Source organism: Zea mays, unplaced genomic scaffold (assembly GCF_902167145.1).
Source record: "Zea mays cultivar B73 unplaced genomic scaffold, Zm-B73-REFERENCE-NAM-5.0 scaffold_179, whole genome shotgun sequence".
Taxonomy (NCBI): domain Eukaryota; kingdom Viridiplantae; phylum Streptophyta; class Magnoliopsida; order Poales; family Poaceae; genus Zea; species Zea mays.
The window spans coordinates 1-22,924 of NW_023366796.1; the positions used below are offsets into that span (position 1 = coordinate 1).

General features: G+C 46.8%; 3 protein-coding genes, 1 non-coding gene and 1 pseudogene across 4 annotated transcripts; 2 read left to right on the forward strand and 3 right to left on the reverse strand.

The window, feature by feature from the left end:
• The first annotated feature begins 2,978 nt into the window (after positions 1-2,978).
• On the forward strand, positions 2,979-12,125 carry LOC118473943 (uncharacterized). The gene is made up of 3 exons (XM_035963667.1): positions 2,979-3,489; positions 3,745-3,970; positions 11,800-12,125. Exons 1-3 carry the CDS (start codon positions 3,115-3,117, stop codon positions 12,111-12,113), a joined length of 915 nt encoding a protein of 304 aa, XP_035819560.1. The 5' UTR covers positions 2,979-3,114; the 3' UTR covers positions 12,114-12,125.
• LOC118473944 (40S ribosomal protein S9-2-like) lies at positions 6,193-8,215 on the reverse strand (annotated as a pseudogene).
• Positions 7,117-7,205, reverse strand: LOC118473948 (small nucleolar RNA Z162). Its single transcript, XR_004853718.1, has one exon. It is a non-coding gene; the product is annotated as a small nucleolar RNA Z162 (small nucleolar RNA).
• A 1,329-nt stretch (positions 12,126-13,454) lies between the features above and the next one.
• On the reverse strand, positions 13,455-15,745 carry LOC103633462 (reticuline oxidase). The gene has a single exon (XM_020541083.2). It carries the CDS (start codon positions 15,656-15,658, stop codon positions 13,994-13,996), a length of 1,665 nt encoding a protein of 554 aa, XP_020396672.1. The 5' UTR covers positions 15,659-15,745; the 3' UTR covers positions 13,455-13,993.
• A 1,942-nt stretch (positions 15,746-17,687) lies between these two features.
• Positions 17,688-20,206, forward strand: LOC118473942 (uncharacterized). The gene is made up of 3 exons (XM_035963666.1): positions 17,688-17,878; positions 18,482-18,766; positions 18,832-20,206. The coding sequence occupies exons 1-3, from the start codon at positions 17,798-17,800 to the stop codon at positions 20,029-20,031; spliced, it is 1,566 nt and encodes a 521-aa protein (XP_035819559.1). The 5' UTR covers positions 17,688-17,797; the 3' UTR covers positions 20,032-20,206.
• The last annotated feature ends 2,718 nt before the right edge of the window (positions 20,207-22,924 follow it).

Sequence of the window (22,924 nt, forward strand, 5' to 3'; positions counted from 1 at the left end):
TTGAGAGCACCTAGAGGGGGGGTGAATAGGTGATCCTGTAAAATTCAAACTTACAGCCACAAAAACTTGTTAAGTGTTAGCACAGTTAATGCCAAGTGGCTAGAGCGAAGATCTTGCACAATATGATAATCACAAGAGGTTCAACACAGAGAAGACACAGTGATTATCCCGTGGTTCGGCCAAGTACAAAACTTGCCTACTCCACGTTGTGGCGTCCCAACGGACGAGAGTTGCACTCAACTCCTCTCAAGTGATCTAATGATCAACTTGAATACCACAGTGTTATGCTTTTCTTCTCAATATCCCGTTTGCGAGGAATCTCCACAACTTGGAGCCTCTCGCCCTTACACTTGAGATTCACAAAGAAATACGGAGTAAGGAGGGAACTAGCAATGCACACAAGACTCAAAATCAGAGCAACAACACGCACACAAGTCGCAACAAGAGCTCGCAACACAACTCAATGAGTTCACAACTCAACAAGAGCTCTAGATGCTATCACAATGAACCAAATGCGTGGAATCAATGTCTTGGTGCTCAGGAATGTTGTAGGAATGCTTGATGTACTCCTCCATGCGCCTAGGGGTCCCTTTTATAGCCCCAAGGCAGCTAGGAGCCGTTGAGAACAAATCTGGAAGGCCATCCTTGCCTTCTGTCGTCGGGCGCACCGGACAGTCCGGTGCACACCGGACACTGTCCGGTGCCCGATTTCTTTCCATAAACAGCGCTGCCGACCGTTGCAGATCTGGGAGCCGTTGGCGCACCGGACAGTCCGGTGCACACCGGACAGTCCGGTGCCCCCTTCCGACCGTTGGCTCGGCCACGTGTCTCGCGCAGATCGCGCGGCCGACCGTTGGCCCTGGCCGACCGTTGGCTCACCGGACAGTCCGGTGCACACCGGACAGTCCGGTGAATTATAGCCGTACGCCGTCGGCAAATTCCCGAGAGCGGCGTCTTCGCCCGAGGCAGCCTGGCGCACCGGACACTGTCCGGTGCACCACCGGACAGTCCGGTGCCTCAGACCGAAGCAGCCTTTTGGCTGTACACAGCCAACTCTTCTTCTTTCTTCTTCTCTCTGTTTCTATCACTTAGACAAGTATATTAGTACACAAAACCAATGTACTAAGGCTTAGAAACATACCTTAACTTGTGATTTGCACTTTGTTCATCCATGGGCATAGATTCATATTTAAGCACTTGTGTTTGCATTCAATCACCAAAATACTTAGAAATGGCCCAAAGGCACATTTCCCTTTCATCAAGCAACGTGCGCAACAGGCGCAATTGTGGCTCGGTGATAACGATAGACGAACAGTGCCTACAGGGCATGCGAAAAGTACGTGACTCGGCGATGGCGGTTCGACTCAACGGGAGCGGTCTGATTAAACGAGAGTGCGACATAGCAATCACATGACGCAGCCAAGTTCGTATGACACAAATATTGCGTCATGTTGCCAGGGCGCAGCCAATAGCCAATGTCTTAACTCAGCCAATTAATAATGTAACATGATCGGCACATCTGTGTACCCACTATACAATTTAATCGCTGGACGTGAGTCCAAAATCTCAACATCATATAAATATTTAGAGCGATTTAAGTATGCACAATATAGACTTTATATGTATTTTAATAATTTTCTGCAAAATATATACTACTGGAATATTAGCCGAAAAATAAACACCAGAATTAGTAAGAAGGGAGCATGCATACAAATTTATATAAATTCAGCAGGAATTTATTTATCATATAATTCTAGCATAAATTGTAGGAAAAACTAATTGAAAAAGGTTAAGAATGCACCCAAAATAGAGAAAAAAATAGTCTAATAGAACATTGTGGGCTGGCATAGCGTGACTGCAGGCCACGATGCGCGGAGGTCCGTCATGCGTGGAGGTTTGTTTCCTAAAGAATGAGCTTGATAATCTCCACTCAATCTTCTATAATCCCATCTAATAGCTGAAACAGTTGTGCGTGCATGGGACCATGCATGGAAGGGGTCCATGGCGCCATGCATGGGAAGACGACGGGTCCATGGCGCCATGCATGGGAAGACGGCGAGCACATGTAAGTTTTTTTTTTTTTTTTTTTTCTTTTTTTAGGCGACGCTGCCTGGTCAAGCCGCCATATGAGACTTCCGATCCCATTTTCACGCCACGAACGCGCGAAAGGCAGGTGGTTCTGTGTCCGGGCGGCGCGCAGCAAACACGTTGAACCCGTCACCGGGATGGTACACGCGACGTGACCAGCAGAGTCACCGGCGGTGTGCTGCACCGCGCACACGTTGTGGACACGCCTTCCTTCGTGTCGGGGCGAGCGTGGGCTGAGCCGTGACCGACACGAGCATTCGCGACTAGGGCAGCAGGCCCTCGACGACGGCGACATGAGCCGCTATTGAACATACCGGTCGATTGGGTAGAGGGGAATTGAAGCCTCTCGCGTAGGAGAGTTCGGCTAGGCCAGAGACCTGCCGGATGGACGGAGAGTTGATGCAGATCTGATCCAGCAGCAACATCGAGGTAGAGCGTGCTGATAACGTGTTGAGAACTACGTCACCACGGATCACCAGATCCGCTCCCTTCCCTCCCATCAGCAGTAGAGGCGCGAGAAGCTGTAGAGAACTCGTCTCTCTTCCCATTAGCACGACAGAGGAAACACAATAAACACGATGTAGGGTTGGGCTTATGGCCTCTTTCTCTTCTCTGTATTATGAGGAGGTGTACATGTTCCTTATATAGAGATGTAAGACCCCTCAGAGACAAAACAGATATTTGCCCACATAACCTAACTAGGGTTACTTAACAGCTATGTGGGCGGGATCCGCAAGCACCTCCGTCCCATCAGATGGAAACTGCACTGCACGTCGTCATGTTTTGGTTGCCACGCGTCAAAAAGCAGCGCACATCAAAAACCAAACTGGCCTCTTTGGTATTTGAAACCGACAAAGCCTACTATATAGGTGGGATTAGAACGCTTTAAACGGGCCCACTTTGGTATTCCAGGTGTATATATACCCACGCGCCTGACGGAGAGGTTCAGAAAAATACAAAGCAACAAGAGCCGTCGCAGAGATCCGAGCGAGCATAGAGTAGATCCAAAAAAAAAACCATACCAACATGGTGACCCTAGAAAACCTACGCCGCATATATGGCCATGTAGTGGAGAGGGCGACCCTGGCGCGCGACCTCCTGGCCCCCGCCGTCGGCCAACTCTCCGGCAATCTGCACAGCCGTTGTATTCTGGCCCAGCAACTCGACCTGTCCTTCCCCGAGAAAGACGACGACTTGCGTGCCGATCTGGAGAAGTTCGGCGCCATTGAGGCGATCGCTTTATGCCGACACCTGTTCATGGCGGTGATTGTCTTCAGGGACGAAGCGAGCGTGCCGGTCGCTTTCCGGAGGCAAGAGGAAATATCATCTGGGCTGTACAGCGCCGTCCCGCCTCCCCACCTTGCGCTCTCCACGAGTTTTATTCATCCAAACAGTATCAAGGTTATCAAATATTTCCTCCTTCCCAGTTATAAATTACTAATTTAGCTTTTCTGTATATATATGTAGCTCTTGCTGAGAACCTAAATACGGATTATATTTAGATGTATAGTAAAATCTAGTTTTAAATAACTTATAATAATTTAGAACAAATGATGAAGTATATATTATGCTATTCGATTGGTCTTTAAATATGTTTTTCTTTTCTAAATGTAACCACGCATTCTATTGTGTGAACGGACGAATCAATTTTTATAGGTTAATTTGTACTCCAACACATCAACTGCGTCGTCTGGAGATTCAACTGCAAAACATAGCACGGAGCCAACTACTACAGAGGCAGCAACAAGCATCGGACAATCAATGATGCCGCTATGGATGGAATCGAGGCCAGCGACTGTGTTCCAAAACTACCTTGGCGATGGCAGTCGGTTCGTGCCATCAAGGAGGTCACAGATTTATGGGCCAACACTGGGTGCAGATGGTCGCTTGTGGATGGAAGGCTTCAACATTGTCCAGTGTGGAAATTACGCACAATCAGTACCTACGGCCATACCAGTTGCTCAGGTGCCTCAGCTACTTTACCAGTCAGAGGATGAACTAGCGGCGAGGCGAACACGCAGTCACATCACAATCTCATCGTCAGTTGGGTCCCCTATAAACCCGCTCCAGCGCTCTCCGATCAGAGCGACTCCATTGCGAGTCGGTTCATACCCCCGGTCGACAGAGGTGTCCGTCTGTACTGCTGTGAATATAGGTTCGGCTTTTCCGGCCATTATGATCACGACCCGAAAATAGTAGCTCAAAGCACGGCCGGACACGAAATTTGTCTTTACCAATTTATCTTTACCACGCTTCTGTTTCCCTAACAACTTGAGGCTTGTCCCCTTAAATATTTCTTGAGTGTCTGGAGGAATCCTTGTCATCTAAACACTTAAAACACAATACTAATTAGTTGCACGTGCATCGCTACGATTTCTATATATCATATAGGTAGACATTGCTTAAATGTGATAGTTTTTCAAACACGATTGTTCTCTCGTCTTTTTCCACGCTCGAATGGGCTATGCCTAGTAAGTCGGCACGGGGCACAACCCATTTATTGGTGTCGCGGCCCAGTCTGGTTCGGCAGTCACGACCCATTTAATAGTGTCACAACATGAACCGGCATGATTCAAAACAGACTCATGCTAGTCCCGACCGAGAATCATGTCATGTATGGGTCAACTTCTAGGCCACGGTGTTGGCTCAGACACTATTATATTTTTTGTTTTTAGATTATAACTATACATATTTATAATCTACCGTTCACGTAACAAAAACATGACCTCTTTGATTGGCTTCTCCATGTAGCTTGGCTACATGAGCCAGGCTAGCGAGAGTCTGGCTCCAGAGATGCAATCAATTTGCTCGCGACTGCAGAGCCTAGTCCAGGGTACTTTGAGTATTGTGAGAGTCTGACTCCACATCTGCATGTTGGTAACCAAACACACACCTCGCACGCGTAGAGCCTGGTTGACAACAACCAAACACCAGCTCATTGTATCATGTGATGTAAGCACCAGCAAATACAGTCAACCAAACACACGAATAGACTCTATTGGTTAGAGGAGTGGTTACCTACCACTAATATCTATCATTAACATTGGTAGGTAAACATTGCAGCAAATTTAAAGGATATTAATGAAAAAATCTACATTGAGCTGTAGGGATATTTTCTCTTCTGCTGGAAAAACATCACTATTTTAGATTTGAGACTTATCTACCTACCAATGATTAGTGGTTACCAACATATGATCATTGGTTGGTAGACTCGTATTACAAATTTAAAGAAAAAATTCGTGCAACTTAAAAGAAAAAAATTATCTAGACACAATCATAGAGAAATTTTTTCTCGCATCGGCAACAGGTAGGAATATGAGGTGGAAAAAGTGGGTTTTCCACCTGTAGGAATGATAATAAACTCTAAATTTTATACTATAAAATTTAAGTATCGAACCAGATTAAAATTGAACTTTAGTTTTATTTATTTTTTAAACTAAAAATAATCAAATACTCTATTTATTGTGAAGAAACATTTGGATCGTGATCCATTACCACGCATATCTGTGTGTATGTGAACAACTTACAACCATGTCACTACATCTCACATTTTCACTCCATTCAAACTTCATTTTCCACATGCAAACGAGATTGGCGGTATTCTTGCACACAATAAGGCTTTGTTCGTTTCATCCCTAATCCATAGAGATTGAGGGGGATTTTGACTTGTAGGGGATTCAATCCCTCTCAATCCCCATGGGTTTGATAAAAACGAATAGGACCTAAAGGGGTGTTTGGTTTCTATGGACTAATCTATAGTCTCTTCATTTTATTCTATTTTATACCCTATATTGTTAGATACGAAAACTAAAAAGTTTGTATATTTAGTAATTTAAGTACTAAAATGGAATAAAAAAAGAGACTAAACATTAGTCCCTAGAAACGAAACAACCCTTAAGTTAGCACGAAAGCTTCTTACATGTGTAAGAAAAAATAAAAAAATTCTGATATGCCATCAGCTTTTATACTCATTCCTTGTGTGCCACTGACCGGCATATAGGTATATTTTTTTGTATGACATGTGGGGTCAATGGCACACAAGAAACGAGTATATTTTCCAATGGTATACAGAGAATTGGCCCAAGAAAAAAAACACCAAACAGCTAACCACAGCCTAAGAATGCAAACTTGGCTACCAATTTGATTCAGTCTTAAACATTGACCTAAAGGCTAGACGAGCAAATAGCCACGCAAACAAGAATACAATTCATGGTGTCCGGACACGATGCCAATGCTTGAATTAAACAAGAGTGTCAGTAGCGGGCTGCAAAATTGTTTACCATCGCAGGATTTCTGAATTGAAGACCACACAATAATCTAGAGTGTCCATCTCACATTTCAACCAATTGATGTCGCAGAATCCTACGTAGCACTACTCGTCGTCCTCCTCGCCATCGCCGCCGCCACCGCCGCCAGAGGCCTTCTGGTTCTTGCGCTTCACCCTTCCAGCAGGACCACCACCCAGAGGACTGGTGAGGGAGAAGTCGATGTGCTTCTCTGACTCGACCCTGACCATGAACGAGGGAATGTTGACGGGCTGCCTCCCCACCCTGTGAAAATGTTTTAGGACCCCTTGGTGACAAAAGTCCCATAAATCCAAGTTGCTAAACTGTAACTTGTCTGTCAATCTACCAAACTATGGCAACAATTTAAATTAAAAGTACAAGCATCCCTATCAATAATCTGGTCTTCTCCATAAGCACCACAGCTCATTTTCTATGCAGAGCACAGGACTAATTCAGTGATACATGTTACAAATCATCACATTCTGCTAAAAAGGATTTATGCGAGGCACCCTATTTTACTAGAGTGCAAGCAAAGCAATGCATTAGAAACTAACCACATGAGGCAGAGTTACGACACTAACCACATGAGGCAGAGTTACGTCTGAGTCTGACAGGTTTGGGAATGGACAGAACAAGGCGTTCCATGTTAATTAGAAACTAAAGAATCTGAAAGAAATAAGACAACATAATCACACATTGAAAGGGAAAAAAGAAAATAGAAAATGTTATTTGAACATCCAATAGGGCACTCGGAATGCAAAAGGACATAAGAATCATTGACCTTCTGGCCTCGGAGATACATTAGTAAAATTAACTCCTCATTGTACCCAACAAAACATAGAAATACATGCACAGACATTAGAATTTAGAAGGAACATGACATGATGCACAGGAAGAAAGCAATTTGCAACAAAAAACAAATTTGAAATTAAAACTACATTAAAAAATACAAAATGAAATGAATGATGAAATTATGTTAATACTGAATCAAACATTCCAAACGTTCAGTGTCTTGTCACCAAGATTATTCATTTTTCCACTGAAGAAGACAGAGCAAGGACCTCACTACAGTAAAAACGAACCATAGAGAGAAGGCAAGGGTCACACAAACTATTCATTATGGTAACAGGTATAAGACCATCGTGAGAATTGCACATGGTTTTTCATCATATGGCCCATCCAAGATCAAATGTGTCTTTACAACTAATCTACAACCAACTGCAGCAAAACATAATGAAAAAATTGGGCACAGTCTGGAACAATATATTGCAAATTCATAACTAAATTTTACCATACAACACAAGTTGATGCACAATCGAGGGATCAGGAGCATATGATCAAACCTGATATGGCGCTACCTGATCAGAACACGAGCATGGTGGATGGACTTGGCCATGCCATTCTTGAAGACGATGGTCTGGAGGCGGCGCTGGAGAAAGTTCTCAACAGTGAGGGCAAGCACATAATCAAGCTTGTTCTGTCCCTCGCCAAGGAGACCATATCGGTTCATGCGGCGGAGGAGTGCCTCGCCCTCAAAGATACGGCGTGGGTTCTTCTCATCCAGGGTGAGCAGCTCCCTGGCTGCATTCCTGATACGGCTCAGGGCATACTGCACGCGCCACAGCTCACGCTTGCAGCGGAGGCCATACTCACCAACCAGCTTCAACTCAGCATCTAGGCGCTTGTCAGCAGACAACATGTGAGCCAACATGTTGACGAAGTGCAGCAGCCGGATGGAGTTCTGATGGAAGATGTAAAGGCTGCGGAAATAGGCCAAGACGATGTCGAAGCTGGAATTATCAGACTGTGCCGTCGTGTTCGCAAGCCCAATACAAGATACCCGTCGTCTTGCTGGACGCGCTGAGGCAGCCGTCATGTAAAGGGTAGCTTAAATACTGTAAGCGGGAGTTAGAGAGACTAAGAAAGAAATTACCAACACTATTCCTGTTATTTCCATTCGTTTCCTTTGTAGTTAGCCAGTAGACAGTTACAAGTGGTATCGGCTTTGTTCATCCTGGGCACAGCTGTTCCCAGTCCCTTACCGATGGCGACTTCGGGGGATTCGAGCGTCGCTGTGGCGCTTGAGGCGCAGGCGCAGACCATGGCCGCCCAAGCTCGGCTGCTGAAGCAGATCTGTGACCGCCTCGACGCGCAAGACCGCCATTGGGAGACGCTTGAGAAGACAGTGGCGGGTAACATCGCTTCTATCGGTACCTTAGCGACCAAGCTGCAAGAGGTGGAGGTTCCTGCTGCTGTTCGAGCGGACATGGCTCGGTCGTTGTCGCATCAGGTGGAGACTCAGGTGGGGGAATTCCAATCTCTGACATGGGAGCGCATTGATGCCGTCTGAAAGGATCACGATGCCCAAGAGGGGGGGTGAATTGGGCTTTTCTAAAAATCAACACTAATTAAAACCTAAGCAATAGCTAAACAAGAGCCCAACTTCACCCCAACAACTAGCACTAAGAAAATAATACTAGAAATGTAACAAGGCTAAAACAATGCTTCAAATATTTGCTAAACAAATACACAAAGTAAAGAGCTTGAATTAAGTGCGGAAAGTAAAGCAAAGTTTAGAAGACTCCTCCAATTTTTCCCGAGGTATCGAAGAGTCGGCACTCTCCACTAGTCCTCGTTGGAGCACCCGCGCAAGGGTATCGCTCCCCCTTGGTCCTCGCAAGAACCAAGTGCTCACTACGAGATGATCCTTTGCCACTCCGGCGCGGTGGATCCCTCGAGACCGCTTACAAACTTGAGTCGGGTCACCAACAAGATCTTCACGGTGATCACCGAGCTCCCAACGCCACCAAGCCGTCTAGGTGATGCCGATCACCAAGAGTAACAAGCCATAGACTTTCGCTTGACCAAGAGAAGCCTAATGCAAGTGGTGTGTGCTCTAGGTGGCTCTCACTAGCGCTAATGAGGAACAAGCGCAGATTATGATTCTCTAATCTCCTCACTAGGCTTTTGGTGCTTGCAATGCTCTACCAAAGTGCTGGAATAAATGTGGAGTGCAAGACATTGAATATGGTGGGTGGAGGGGGTATAAATAGCCCTCACCCACCAACTAGCCGTTACAGGAAACTTGCTGCGCGATGGCGCACCGGACAGTCCGGTGCGCCACCGGTGCGCCAACGGTGCGCCACCGGTGCGCCAACGGTCACTTCCAACGGCTAGTTCTGACAGCTAGCCGTTGGACTCATGGCGCACCGGACAGTGAACAGTCCACTGTCCGGTGCACACCGGACAGTCCGGTGCGGTGTCCGGTGTGCCACTAAAATTCATTTCCGAAGGCAGCGCTCTCGGGTTTCTGCGACTGGGAAGGCTCTGCTGAGGACCAGCCTGGTCCCACCTGGCAGAGGGTGCACCGGACAGTCCGGTGCACACCGGACAGTCCGGTGCCCCAAAGCATCTTGTTTTTCAGCTGATTTTCAAATCGGTTTTCGTTCTAACTTGTGTGTGAGTTCTAGAGTGACACCTAGCACTGTATATGAGTGTGATTGTGCACCAACACTACACTAGAACTCTCTTGGTCAAACTACTCATCGACAACCCCTCTTTATAGTACGGCTAAAAGAGAATAAAAGACCTAACTAAATCGCGAGTGTCCACATCTCCTTGACACTCGGACTCCGTAGACCTTCACCTTTTGTTCCGTCTTTTTAGCCGTCGCTTCGAGTTCTTATTTCCGGGATTGTTTTCACATTGTAGTGCTTTTACCTGTCATGCGACCTAACTTACCATTTGTCTCTGCAAAACACACGTTAGTCACATATAATATTACGTTGTCATTAATCACTAAAACCAACCAGGGGCCTAGATGCTTTCAATCTCCCCCTTTTTGGTGATTGATGACAACCCTACAAGTTTTGTGAGAGTAGTTTGTTTTGAAGATTCTGTCAATAGAGAGAATGATTAGTTATACTTAGTAATCTTTTTGACAGAAAGAATGTGTACCATAATAATAAGAGTGAGCGCATACACATCATAAGATTCTTGTTCATATAAAAGTGAAGTCAAATTAATGAAACAAGAGCTAGAAGACTGGTGATAAAATATAAGGTGAACACACAGTCAATCATACGCAACGAGAGTATATGACGAGTTTGTGAGCCAAAAACATAAAGCTAGTACAGAGAGTAGCAGGCACAAATATTACATCAAAAGGACACTGACTCTCTACTAACTCTCTAACTCCCCCTAGCTCTCACAACTCATATCTCTCCCCCTTTGGCGTCAAACACCAAAAGGGACCTGAACCTAAACATCTGAAGCAGGAGGAGGCGGCGGGGGCGCATCCGGTCGAGGTCGAGGTAGCAGAGCAAACGCCGACGGAGGGTCAGAGTCAGTCTCGGATCCAGGATCTGCGGTAGAAGCTGGAGCTGGTACTGACTCGGACGCAGGCAGCGCTGCAGGAGCTACCGGAGCAGAAGCAGTCACAGATACTGCCACAGCGGTAGTGGTAACAGCAGATGCTGGTGGCACTGGCGGCTGCGGGCAGACAGAGCTGAGAACTGGAGAAGTGAACGCCAAGGTGACCGGCCGGAGCGGAGAGGTAACAGCAGGGGGTGCAGACAAGATCGAAGGCACTACTGGAGCGTGAAGCGAAGAAGGCGGAGCAGACTGAACTGGAGGTGCTGAGATACCAGAATGCTGAAGCATGAGAGCCATGAATGCCCTACTCTCTGCCCTATCCTGAATAAGCTGCTGCTGAAATGCATCCTGCCTGTCCTGCATGCTCTGAAACATCGAGAGCATCCTGTCGGATAAACGGGCCTGCTCGGCTGCCAGAAGAGCCTGCTGCTGGGTGAGAGTCTGCTGCTGCTGAGTGAGAGTCTGCTGCTGCTGGGTGAGAGTCTGAAGAATCGAAGCAAGGGCAGGGTCCAAAGCTGGAGGAGGAGCAGGGGCAGCACGGGAACTCCCAGCCTCATGATCATGTGAGCGTGGAGGCATAGGAGGCGGGGGCGGAAGAGGAACCCCAAAATCATCATCATCATCATCATCAGCAGCTGCACCCTGGGTGTCAAACTGTCGAAGTGCAGCATCCTCGGCCTGAGTGTCAAACACAGGAGCATAAGCTGGCACTGGAATCTCAGGAGCAGGACGGTAAGATCCAAACACAAGGCGTGAGGCCTCAAGGGTACTCTGAAAACGAGGTGGCTGGATCAGCTGCGCAAAGATGTGGCACAAGTAGTGAGCATACGGTAGCTGCCGTCGAGCACGAATCCCATCCAGAACGGTGTCCTCAATCTCACAGATCAGAAAGTCAACAACATCAAACTCAGAGTGGGATACCAGGGCACCAAGGAGCCAAAGCTGAATATGAGTGGTAGCCTCCCTGTATCCCATCCTAGGCAGGAGTGTCCGTCTGACGAGCTCATATAAGTACTTCGCTGCAGTAGTGGGCCAACACTGGGTGCAGATGGTCGCTTGTGGATGGAAGGCTTCAACATTGTCCAGTGTGGAAATTACGCACAATCAGTACCTACGGCCATACCAGTTGCTCAGGTGCCTCAGCTACGTTACCAGTCAGAGGATGAACTAGCGGCGAGGCGAACACGCAGTCACATCACAATCTCATCGTCAGTTGGGTCCCCTATAAACCCGCTCCAGCGCTCTCCGATCAGAGCGACTCCATTGCGAGTCGGTTCATACCCCCGGTCGACAGAGGTGTCCGTCTGTACTGCTGTGAATATAGGTTCGGCTTTTCCGGCCATTATGATCACGACCCGAAAATAGGAGCTCAAAGCACGGCCCGATACGAAATTTGTTTAATTTTTTTAATTTAGTAAGATAACGATTTTATATTATTATGATATTTGGAGGTTTATGTGTTTAAATGATGCTAAGATTGTTTAATACCTTTAATTTAGTAAGATATGGACTTTATATGGTTGTAATATTTTGATTTTATGTGGTCAAATATACAGTCGGGCTTGGTCGGGCACGGCCTAACGAAGGCACGACGTGGTTTAGGACCAGGCTGAGCCACTATTTTTACACTTCGGACTAGCACGGTACGGTCTAATAGTTTTAGAACTTTACTGACCCGAACTCGTTTGACACGAAGCACGATGGGCTTGGACTGGGCTGACCCGGCTCGTCCCAATTGCCAGCACTAGTCTGTACCAGATCGGTAAGTCGATACCGGCCCAAACTGATTAGCACCGCCTACTACGGTCATATGTAGTCTTTTAATTTTATATGTAGTCTTTTAATTGGCCCACATTAGCATTAAAATGGGATGGATACTCAGAAGCTCGACGCTGCAGAGCTTGCACACTTCCTGCAGTTTGAAGCGGATCTCGTCCACGCCGCCGAGGCAGTGATCATCCACAGGTCAGAGGGACTTGTTGTCGTGGTGCTGGGAAGCTCGGAGGACACGACGCGTCTGCGGCAGACGCCTGAGGAGACATGGATACGGTTCTTTGGACAGAAACCCAGCTGTGCCAGTGTCTATGGATTTGGAGGACCAGATATCTCATCTGAGCAGAAGAAGAAGCAGCAGCAGCACCAGCCTGTGATGACTGATGACGATGGGGGACACTGCAGCATTTCAGCAGGTGCGGGAACTCAGGGAAGGTGACAGTGGGAGAATGGTGGGATGGGGCCTGGGAGCTTTCATCCCACTTGCATACAAGGTCGGAGACAAAACTAAGTGGAATTACCACAAGGTAATTATGTGAATTTCCGTGTTTTGCTTTAGATCAGTAAATAAAGAGTTTGTTCAAAGGAAATGCAATTCGTATTGAAGCTTATTCATTATAACAATCAGGCTTACAGAATTATCTTTAAAAACAATACATCTTACTCCGGATCATTGTTTTAAACATAAAGTTGTAAAATTTGTTTCATCTGTTTTCATCAGTGCACCAATATAATAACTTTTGGTGACCTTATTTACTAGTAGTACTCATTAATCCTGAAGTACATATATTTCAACAAGCAGCTTACAATTTGTTTGTCTATATCCAAAAACAGGTGGTCGCCCCCTTGCTCAACTGCGGTAAATTAATTCATCAACAAGCAGAAATAAATGTAGCAGTTTTTTGAATTGTGACAGTGCACCTTGGTCATGTCGTGTCTGCCTTGTGGAGCTAGGTTGTGTTATTTAGGTATATTTTGCTTCATGTAGTTACAGTTGACTCACAAACATCAATAGGAATATCTGAACGAGTTGTTTATCCATGATTCTGTTTTTAGAGCTATATCTTGTATCCATGCCTGATTTCTATACCCACCACCAACGTTTGCTTTGACAACGGATAAACCTGGTCAACATTCACCATTTCAAAACTAAGAACGATAAAAAAATTAGGAAAGTGGCTACAATTTCTTCACTACCTTAGCAACCATTAAGAGAATATATGGTTAATATGTGTTGTTTATTTTTATGTACTAATATTTTATCGAATAATTCATGTGCTGTCGCAACGTACGGGGATCGTACTAGTATATATATATACTCGATGAAACCTAACAAAAGTTTAACCTTCTTGATAAACGAGATGTGCATTTATTTTGGAATGGATACCGAGCACGTGCGCGTGATGGGGTGGGGAAGGAGGAGGTGGAGGAAGTTTATCTTGTACACAAATAAATTTCGGCCCTATCTTCCGCTAATGCAATGGTATGCTTTGGGCATTGTAAAAGACATTGGCAGGATCTATTCGCGTCTTGGCCCGGACGAGCCGGTCGAAGTTCTCCACGGTGAAGTACGCCGCGCCCCAGGTCGCCCGCGCATGGCTCACCGACGATGCCAATCTGACCGGGCCGAGGCTCTCGTCAAAGCCCATGAGGTCGATGTCAATGTAGTTTACGTACGCGGCGCGTGGGTTGGACGACACGTGCGGCGTCATGTACGCGTACAGTGACCGGAGCCATTGTATGCGTGCACTCACGCTGGCCTCGCCGGCGTCCGAGTCCCACGTGACGCCGTACTGAAGGGCGTACAGGTTGCCCGCGCGGTGCGGGAACGGCGTCGCCGTGGCGCTCAAGCGTGCCATGGCGCCACCGTAGGGGTCCATGGTCACGTACCCCGCCGGCGGCCCGTCGGAGAGGTACCGTAGGATGGCGGCTAGGGAATCCCTCGAGATGGGCCGCTGCACGTAGTCGGACTTGTTCTTGCCGTAGTACTTGGTCTTGGATACCCTGCTGGTGAGCTCGTCCACCGAGCTCAGCCCGGCGAGCCGTGCTGCCGACTCGACCCAGCTCATCTCCGACACCTCCGCCTCGGCGAGGCCCAGCTCTGGGAACCTCTCGTTCAGCACCGACATGGCCATCTCCTTTGGCCCAAGCACCAGCCCCGTGAATGCCACGTTGCGAAGATCTCGGTCTTCCTGTGATGACGACGACGAGCTACCGATCGTGAGCGAGGCCGAGAGGTAAAACTCGTCCGGCAGAGCAGGCCCCACGAACTGCCACCTGTACACGAGGCCCGCCATGGCGTCCACCGAACCTTCCCTTCTCGGCGTGAACACCGTCACGGTGTCGGGAACAGGGACGAGCCGGAGCTTCCAGGCGTAGACGACTCCCCAGCTGCCGCCTCCGCCGCCGCGGATGGCCCAGAACACGTCCTCGCCCATGGCTCTGCGGTCCAGGACTCTGCCCACCGCGTCGACGAGCAGCGCGTCTAGCACGTTGTCGGCCGCGAGCATGAACTTCCGGGACACCGGTCCGAAGCCGCCGCCGGAGATGTGTCCGCCCAAACCGATCGTGGAGCACGACGCGGCGGTGAGCGCCAGGGACGACCGGTTCGACGGCGACGAGTGCGCCACCGCGTGATAGACCTCGCCTAGCGTCGCGCCGGACTCCGCCCACGCCGTGGCTGACGCGGCGTGGACACGGACCTTGTTCAGGTTCATGAGGTCGATCACAACAAAGGGGGCTTTACCGTCCAGCACGCCGCCGGAGACGGTGTAGGACTGGCCCTCGTAGCTGTGCCCGCCGCTGCGCACGCGGATGGCCAGCGACGCACTACGCGCGCAGAGAACCGCGCGCTGGAGGCCGCGCCTGGAGGTGGGCAGCACGACAGCCTCCGGCTTGCGGATCCCCGGGGCTGCGAAGCGGAGGTTCTGGATGGAGAAGTCGAAGATGGTGGCGTAGCCCGGAGACCCGGCCATGGAGAAGTTACGGACGCCGGAGGCCAGTAGGCAGGTCGACAAGGACCTGGCGCGCACGCCATTGTCGCGCGGAGACTGCGACGCGATGACATGGGGATGCGTTGATAAGAGTATGCTGAGTATGCCTAGAAGTAAGGAAGTTGGGGAGCTATTGGTGTACATGGTGGTGATGGTGCTCTCACTCTAGTGCTTGTACAAACAGTAGCGTTCTTGAGTTCGGTTAGTTTCCTTCTAAAAAGGCAATGGTTAGTGTATGATACTATGATCACTGGTCTGCAATGATATATATACTATTCAACTCAACACGGTGCAACTTGGCTACAAGTTGGCTACTTGGATTAATCTATAGTACTTGGCTGCTAAGTAGTAGTACCGCTTTCCTTAGTTTCAAAAAAACCAAACTTAATGATCGTTGACTAATCATTACTCTAACATTATTTCTAGGTACAAAATTGACACTATATATATATATATAATTATAATTATACTTTTTTATGTTTCCACGATCAATGGAATATAAGAAACCTAGCGCACGATGCAAGGTTGTCTGGTTTAGTGTCTCACTTGCCACATTTTGGCACGTCTAAGGTTAGACATGTGTTTGGTTTGAAGCCATAATTATGATAAGATTTTTCTCCTCCTACGTAGGTTCCACTCGTTATATTAATGACTTGTAAAAGTGTGGCAAAATTTTCTTACGCATGACAAATTGTGGCACATAATTTAAGTGCCTAACCTTAATCATCTTAGATAAGTGTGGCATAAAATTGTATGGTAATTTTTGGCACCTTATGTATAGAACCAAACATCCCCGTAATATTTACTGGTCACTTGCACGCGGCAGCGCGTGTAACAAATCTAATATTTATAGATTAAAATTTAGATATGAATATTAAGATAGGAGAACATATATGATGCACGTGGGAATTGGAGTCTAGTGCACATAATAAATTTTCTAAAGATCTTATGTCTCTGATTGTTCTATATATTTTATAAAAGAACATCCGCCGAAGTGATAGAGCGTAGTGGTGGAATACGTTATCGGTAAAATATAACGAGCAACTAGAGATGTTAGATCTAACTAAAATAGATATTGATGATTTAATACGTGTACCATGTACATCGATATGTTCTCTTGAGTGAACTTTGAATGAATTCTTTATAGTAGTGATGATGAAGATAGATAGATATATCTGAGCCGGCCATTTATTTCTATAGGATGGTTTTTTAAGTGCACGAACTAGGATAGATCAAGAAAAATATCTCTGTCCGGGATAAATTCGATCCGGTGATTTGGGTCTGTTTGTTTCGGCTTATAGATTATATAATCTGGATTATAATCTAAATTATAATCTAGATAGATTATAATCTATATGTAGCTGTTTGATAGTCTAGATTATATAAATGTAGATTATTCACAACGACAACAATACTCTTGTTTGTTTATTGGAGGTGAAGAAAGAAGGATGACATATATTGTAATTTCTATTTATATAACCATGGGTAGTGGGTCTTTTGCCAAAAAAATAATCTTAAATAAGCTCTCTTGAGGAGATTATGAGATTATCATAATCTGGGCTTTAGATTATATAATCTGAACACATAATATAAGTGTTTGCTTATCTGTTGGATTATTTGCGTTGGATTATATAAGCTGGAGAGATTATAATACGAAACAAACAGGTTCGGAACCTAGTTTGACAACTCTATTTTTAAGTGATTTTTAATTTCTCATTTTCTTTTGGAAAAATAAGAATATTTTAGGAAATAAAGTTGCCAAACTAGCTTTTAGAGTAGAAATTTTGTGCGGAGAAAAGATAAACGCGGAACCAGTTCATTGAGCGGCTGCTTGACGGGCCTATACAGTCTCAGTTTCTGGACAGTAACGCATACTGAATGCCTCTGTTTGGTTTTCAGGTTGCTGATGAAAGAAAACCGTTCCATTGCTTGTCTAATATAAAAAAGAAAGAAAAAAGAAACCATTCCGATCACATCAGAGCAGGAACCGAACCAAACTAAAGTGAACTAGGCCGATGAACATGAATACTGACGGGTCCTTTCTGGGCCTTCCATTGTCTCGGTTCAGGCCGCTTCAGTTCGGCCCATCTCTCTCGTATCTCCGGGGAAACACGATTTGACGTAAACAAAAGCCGGAGAGCCCAAACAGAAAGCCAAACCCGACCCCCTGTTTTGTTTTTGTTTTCCCTCCCTTGCTCCCTCTCGAACCTCACGGCAGCAAAACCCGAAGAAACCCTCCGACGCCTTCCTCTCCAGCGATCCGAAGCTTTCTTCGCGACGAAGATGGCTCGCCCTCCTCCCGCCGGTGCCATATCGTCGCGTTGGCGCCCCATCATCCTATCTGGCCTGTGGCGTTCCAGACAGGTGCTTCCCCCTCTCCCTCCGGGCTCCGGGTCTTCTTCTTCGCCGATCTTGCTCTCCTTCTCTCCTCTTGTTCCTTTGGCGTTCATGCTCGTCGCTCTTTTGGCCGCCGTGTTCTTCCTAGGCGCGAGAGGAATTTTCGGGGAGGGTTTGTGGGCGTCGTGTTCTTGCCTCGCGAACTGCGGTTGGCGTCGTCCGGCTGTTCTTGTCCTTGCCCTGCTTGCTCGCGGAATTAAAGAGAAAGAGGGAGGGATTGGCGCGAACGAACTGCTGTCTGTTCGTATTGTTTTGGCCGTCGTGTTCTTGACCAAACTGCTGCTGGCTTTGGCTTCTGGTGTTGTTGTTCTTGCCATTCTGTTTGGCCCCGGCCTCGTGTTGCTGTTGGTTCTTGGTGTTGTTCTTGCCCCTGCTCGGGTGAAAAAGAAAGGAAGGAAGAAGATGATGATGATGATGATGATGATGAATTCGTGGTGAATTGCTGCTGGCTGCATTCTTTCTTTTTCACCCCCTCTAGTTCTTGCCCCGCAAACTGCTGTTGCCGCCGTTGTTTCCCGCCGCGACGCGAATCGCTTGCTCTACTCTCTACTGACGTTTGCTGCATTGCAGAAGAAAGGTCGGGCCTTCAGCTACATGAGGAATCTAATTGCAGTTCTTCATGCCATGGAACCACAAGTGTTGGAGGATCCCCACTTCCTGGAGAGATGCCTGATTCTCGACGGCGTCCCAGCCAGTGTCAGTTCGTTGGACTTGTTTCAGAGTATCGTGGGTGTGCAGACGGCCGTTTTGGTGCGAGACATCCAGACTGGCTTCAGGGTTGCTCTCCTCGTCTTCGATGCCCTTGACAGTACGATCCAGACACCGCGGGAAGGCCTCTTTGCCACCTGCACTCCGGTAAGTCATCTTCCCGGCCGTGATCCTTCTGTCTGTCTGTCAATTCTGAATAATGCTGATAGCAGGCTACTTGGCACGGCAAGGAGGTCTCAGTACGCACGTCCATCCTAGACGGCGTTGCAGAAGGTTCCGCGAGAAGATGCACGGCACTGGTGCTTCGGTCGCTTGTACCGCCACAGTACATCCTTGCTGACCAAGACCGGGACTTCCACCTGAGATGCATTCTCATCGGAGCTCGCAGTGGAAGCACAATCAGCCAAGGAGCCCACGGATTGTGTGACATGGCCTGGAAAGTACTATTTGTTCGGGCCTACGTGGTTGCCGCAATCGTCCGCAGTGACCGAGAAGCTGGCGTCCTCGTGTACGACGACACCGAGAGCACAGAGCTGGTGGCCCGGAGGGCGCCTCCGTTGATGTACAAGTTGGGGCTGAAGCTGTACGATTCGTCCCTGTTTCCGATGCGTGCTGATCCTACAGATCGAGATGCCTGCATGCTCCGGCGGCTGCTGCCACCGTGTGTCGCAGATGGCGAGGAGAGTTACCGGCATCGCGTGTTGCTGTTGGTTGGGATGGATACTCAGAAGCTCGACGCTGCAGAGCTTGCACACTTCCTGCAGTTTGAAGCGGATCTCGTCCACGCCGCCGAGGCAGTGATCATCCACCGGTCAGAGGGACTTGTTGTCGTGGTGCTGGGAAGCTCGGAGGACACGACGCGTCTGCGGCAGACGCCTGAGGAGACATGGATACGGTTCTTTGGACAGAAACCCAGCTGTGCCAATGTCTATGGATTTGGAGGACCAGATATCTCATCTGAGCAGAAGAAGAAGGAGCAGCAGCACCAGCCTGTGATGACGATGGGGGACACTGCAGCATTTCAGCAGGTGCGGGAACTCAGGGAAGGTGACAGTGACACTATCGCGCTCGTCCACTGTCTCATCAGGTTTTGTGCTTTGGCAACCCCTGAATGTGTTCTCAGAAGTGGCTTCCCGGAGAGATGTTTGCTTCTATCAGGTGTTGTCCATGGCACTACATTATTTGATCTCTCGGCTAGGCTTTCTGCCTTTGGTGACCATCATGTGTCACTACACGATCTGGAGCGGAAGGCGTTGGTCGTCTTCGTGTGTTGGGATGGTGCAGCCAGGCTGTTAAGGGAGCCGCAGGATACCTGGAAAGGTTTGGGGTTCCTCGAGTGCACCCGGGTGCCTGGTGCTGCTGAGCACGCTGGGGTCATCGTCCAAGAGGTCATGGACCAGTTGCTGCAGTAACATGCACACTTGAGCTGAACATCTTTTGATAGGTAACGCGTGCTGCGTGTATGTGCGTACTGTAGTGTATGTACACTTCATCTGGTTTTCTGTCCCTAACAACACGACAGCATTCTGTGATTGAGAAACTAAAATAGGTATTAGAATATACAAGGAAAATTGCTTCTTCAATTTTTTTTTCTCGTGTGTGATCATTTTCTATTTCAGCGTCAACATACATTTCGACGATTTTACCGGAAAACCCCAATCTACTAGCGATATGTTAGACAATGATAAGATCAAGAGGAAGAAGACCCCTTCAACCCCAATCTACTAGCGATATCACTACTGTCTGGATACCAAAACTTAAGGAGATGTGTACAAAAAGAAAACATACAAAATATCTATTTATATCATCAACATCAATATCAACATAGTCTTTTAGTCTTAAGCAAGTTGTGGTAGGCTAGAGTTGAAACCCAACAAGATGTCACCAAAAGGGGAAAGTTTCTTATGCTCACAGTTGTATGTATTGTCGAATAATTGTGCATGATTTATTAGTTACTATTTTTTATCACGGTACAAAGTCTGTTATGCTCCCAGCTGTATGTATTGTCATGTATAAATGTTTTTGTAGGAAATAACTATCTTGCATAAGGCACTTTTCTCCTGTTGAATGATCTGTTCTTCTGTCCAATGTTCTAAGTTCAGTGGTACACACACTAAAACAGTTCATTCTGAATCATTACGAATGACGCTCTCAGCTATTAGATCTGTTAAAGGGAAAGGCAAGGCAAGTTAGAATTTATTCAGACTACCATGTCGCTGTCATAGGACCTTTTCTAGCAAAATTTAAGGTTGTCTACCTTTTCCCTTGTCCAAAGTCTAAACTGTTCTTGGTTATGATGCATCAGTGAATGGAATCTGATGACTATAAGCCATGGGTTACTATCCTGTTAAGACGAAGCAATATGTGGCATACATTATTATATGTTGAATTGCTTGTTTTATTTGGTTCTAATTCTAGTGTACTTATTTCCTCATGTCAGGGTGGTGTCCAACGAGTGCATATCATAGACGTTATTGTTGGTGGACCATTGTTTCTAGAACTATTCACCATAGACAGTTTTGGAATGATGATAGCTAGGTATAAAAGAACTAATTTCCCCATGTTAGCTACTAATGAACGTAGCATCCTAGGTGTGTAAGCCCTTATTGGCCTAATTTCTGTGATGTACATAGATGCATCTCGAGCAAGGGTGTATACATGTTTCTCTTAGTTTGCAAGAAGCTTCCACCCTTAAACCTCGCTAAAATTAATGCAACTCATGGAATCCATGGTTGTCATTTGCCTAATTTTCCTATCTAGTTCTGTGTCAAAAATACATGTTTCTATTAACGAAATCGCTGGTGGATATTCTAATATGGACCTCACTGTACAAAACAAGTTAGGAAAAATGAATACCTCATTTTCTGGTTTTGCTGTTTTGATGGCTGAAAATGAGATACTGGTTGGGAAGAGGATGTCCAGTGTTGGGGACTTGTTCTCAAATGCTATGAGTTAAGAACAAGGCAACACAGAGAATGTTAAACGATAAAGTCCTTCGTCTTTTGAAGCATTATTTCCCTTAGGATATAACGATCTTCGGACGAAGGTCATGAAGGACGAACCTTCATCATCACAATATACGATAATGAAAGACGAAGCATATAAAACATAAAAGATAACATGAATAATCATATAACATCATTCATTTAACTTTATTATATCATCATAGAGAAATAGACAATATCGAATTATAAATGTACCTTCGGCTTGGAAGGAGATGAAAATACAAGTGTGACGCAGGAGCGAATGCCAAGTCAACGTGAACAGTACGGGGGTACTGTTCACCTATTTATAGGCACGGGGTACAACCCATACAAAATTACATACATGCCCTTTACATTTAGTGATAATTCTATAGCACTCTATCGAGGTCTAAATGGCCTTTTCATCTTTAAGTCGGTTCCCTTTTCTGCGAACATGCCGAAGCTTTCCTGCTTCACAGCTTCGGCGCTATGTCAACCTTTGTAGCTTTTCCCTTTCTGATACGAGTCCGAAGATACCTGCTCACACATTTTAAGCCGCTTCTCCCTTGAAGACCTTCGGCGCCGAAGCATAGACCCAACAGTAGCCCCTTTCGCGGTGCTAGATCGTTTTTCGTAACGAGCTTGATCCGTGAAAAAAGTCTCTTAAGCTTCGGGAGCCGAAGGTCCAAAAAACACCTTCCCTGAGCTCGTTGCCGAGAAACGATTTAATTTCCCAGCACGCAGCGGTCCCACCTTGCAGAGTTTACTGTTTGTCCCTGCGGTCCACCGCGCAGCGAGCGCAAGCGGATGTGCGCCTGGTGTAAAAACTCTGGCGCTTCGCCTTCTTACCTGCAGCACTATATAAACAGACGAGTAGGTGTGAAGTTACCACAGCATTCATTGCTATTTGCACTGTTTTCCTGCCAAAATTTTTAACCATCGCCGAAGCTTGTCTGTTAGAAACGAACGAAGCTCCAGTTTGAAACCTGCTTCGGAGGAAGAAAATTTTAAAGTTTCACAAGTTCATAATTGAATGGCCAGAGTCCGCTCTACCGCCAGGGTTGAGCGCGAGGGGGAGGAAACTGAAGCTTCGGAGACTCTTCCCATCTCCGAAGCCATGCAACGATCGGGTCTAGTGACTTCAGAAAAGATCCCTCATGATGATGCAAAACAAGCAGAACAAACAATCGCTGAAGTAGAGGAAGAAGATATTGAGGAAACTGATTCCGAAGATGATTACCGCATTGCCATGCCAAGCAAGCCGAGCCACTTGGACTTCGGGAAATCTACTGTTTCGAAGGCTGATTTGTCCAAGATGGTAAAAGCGGGCTTTTTTACTGAA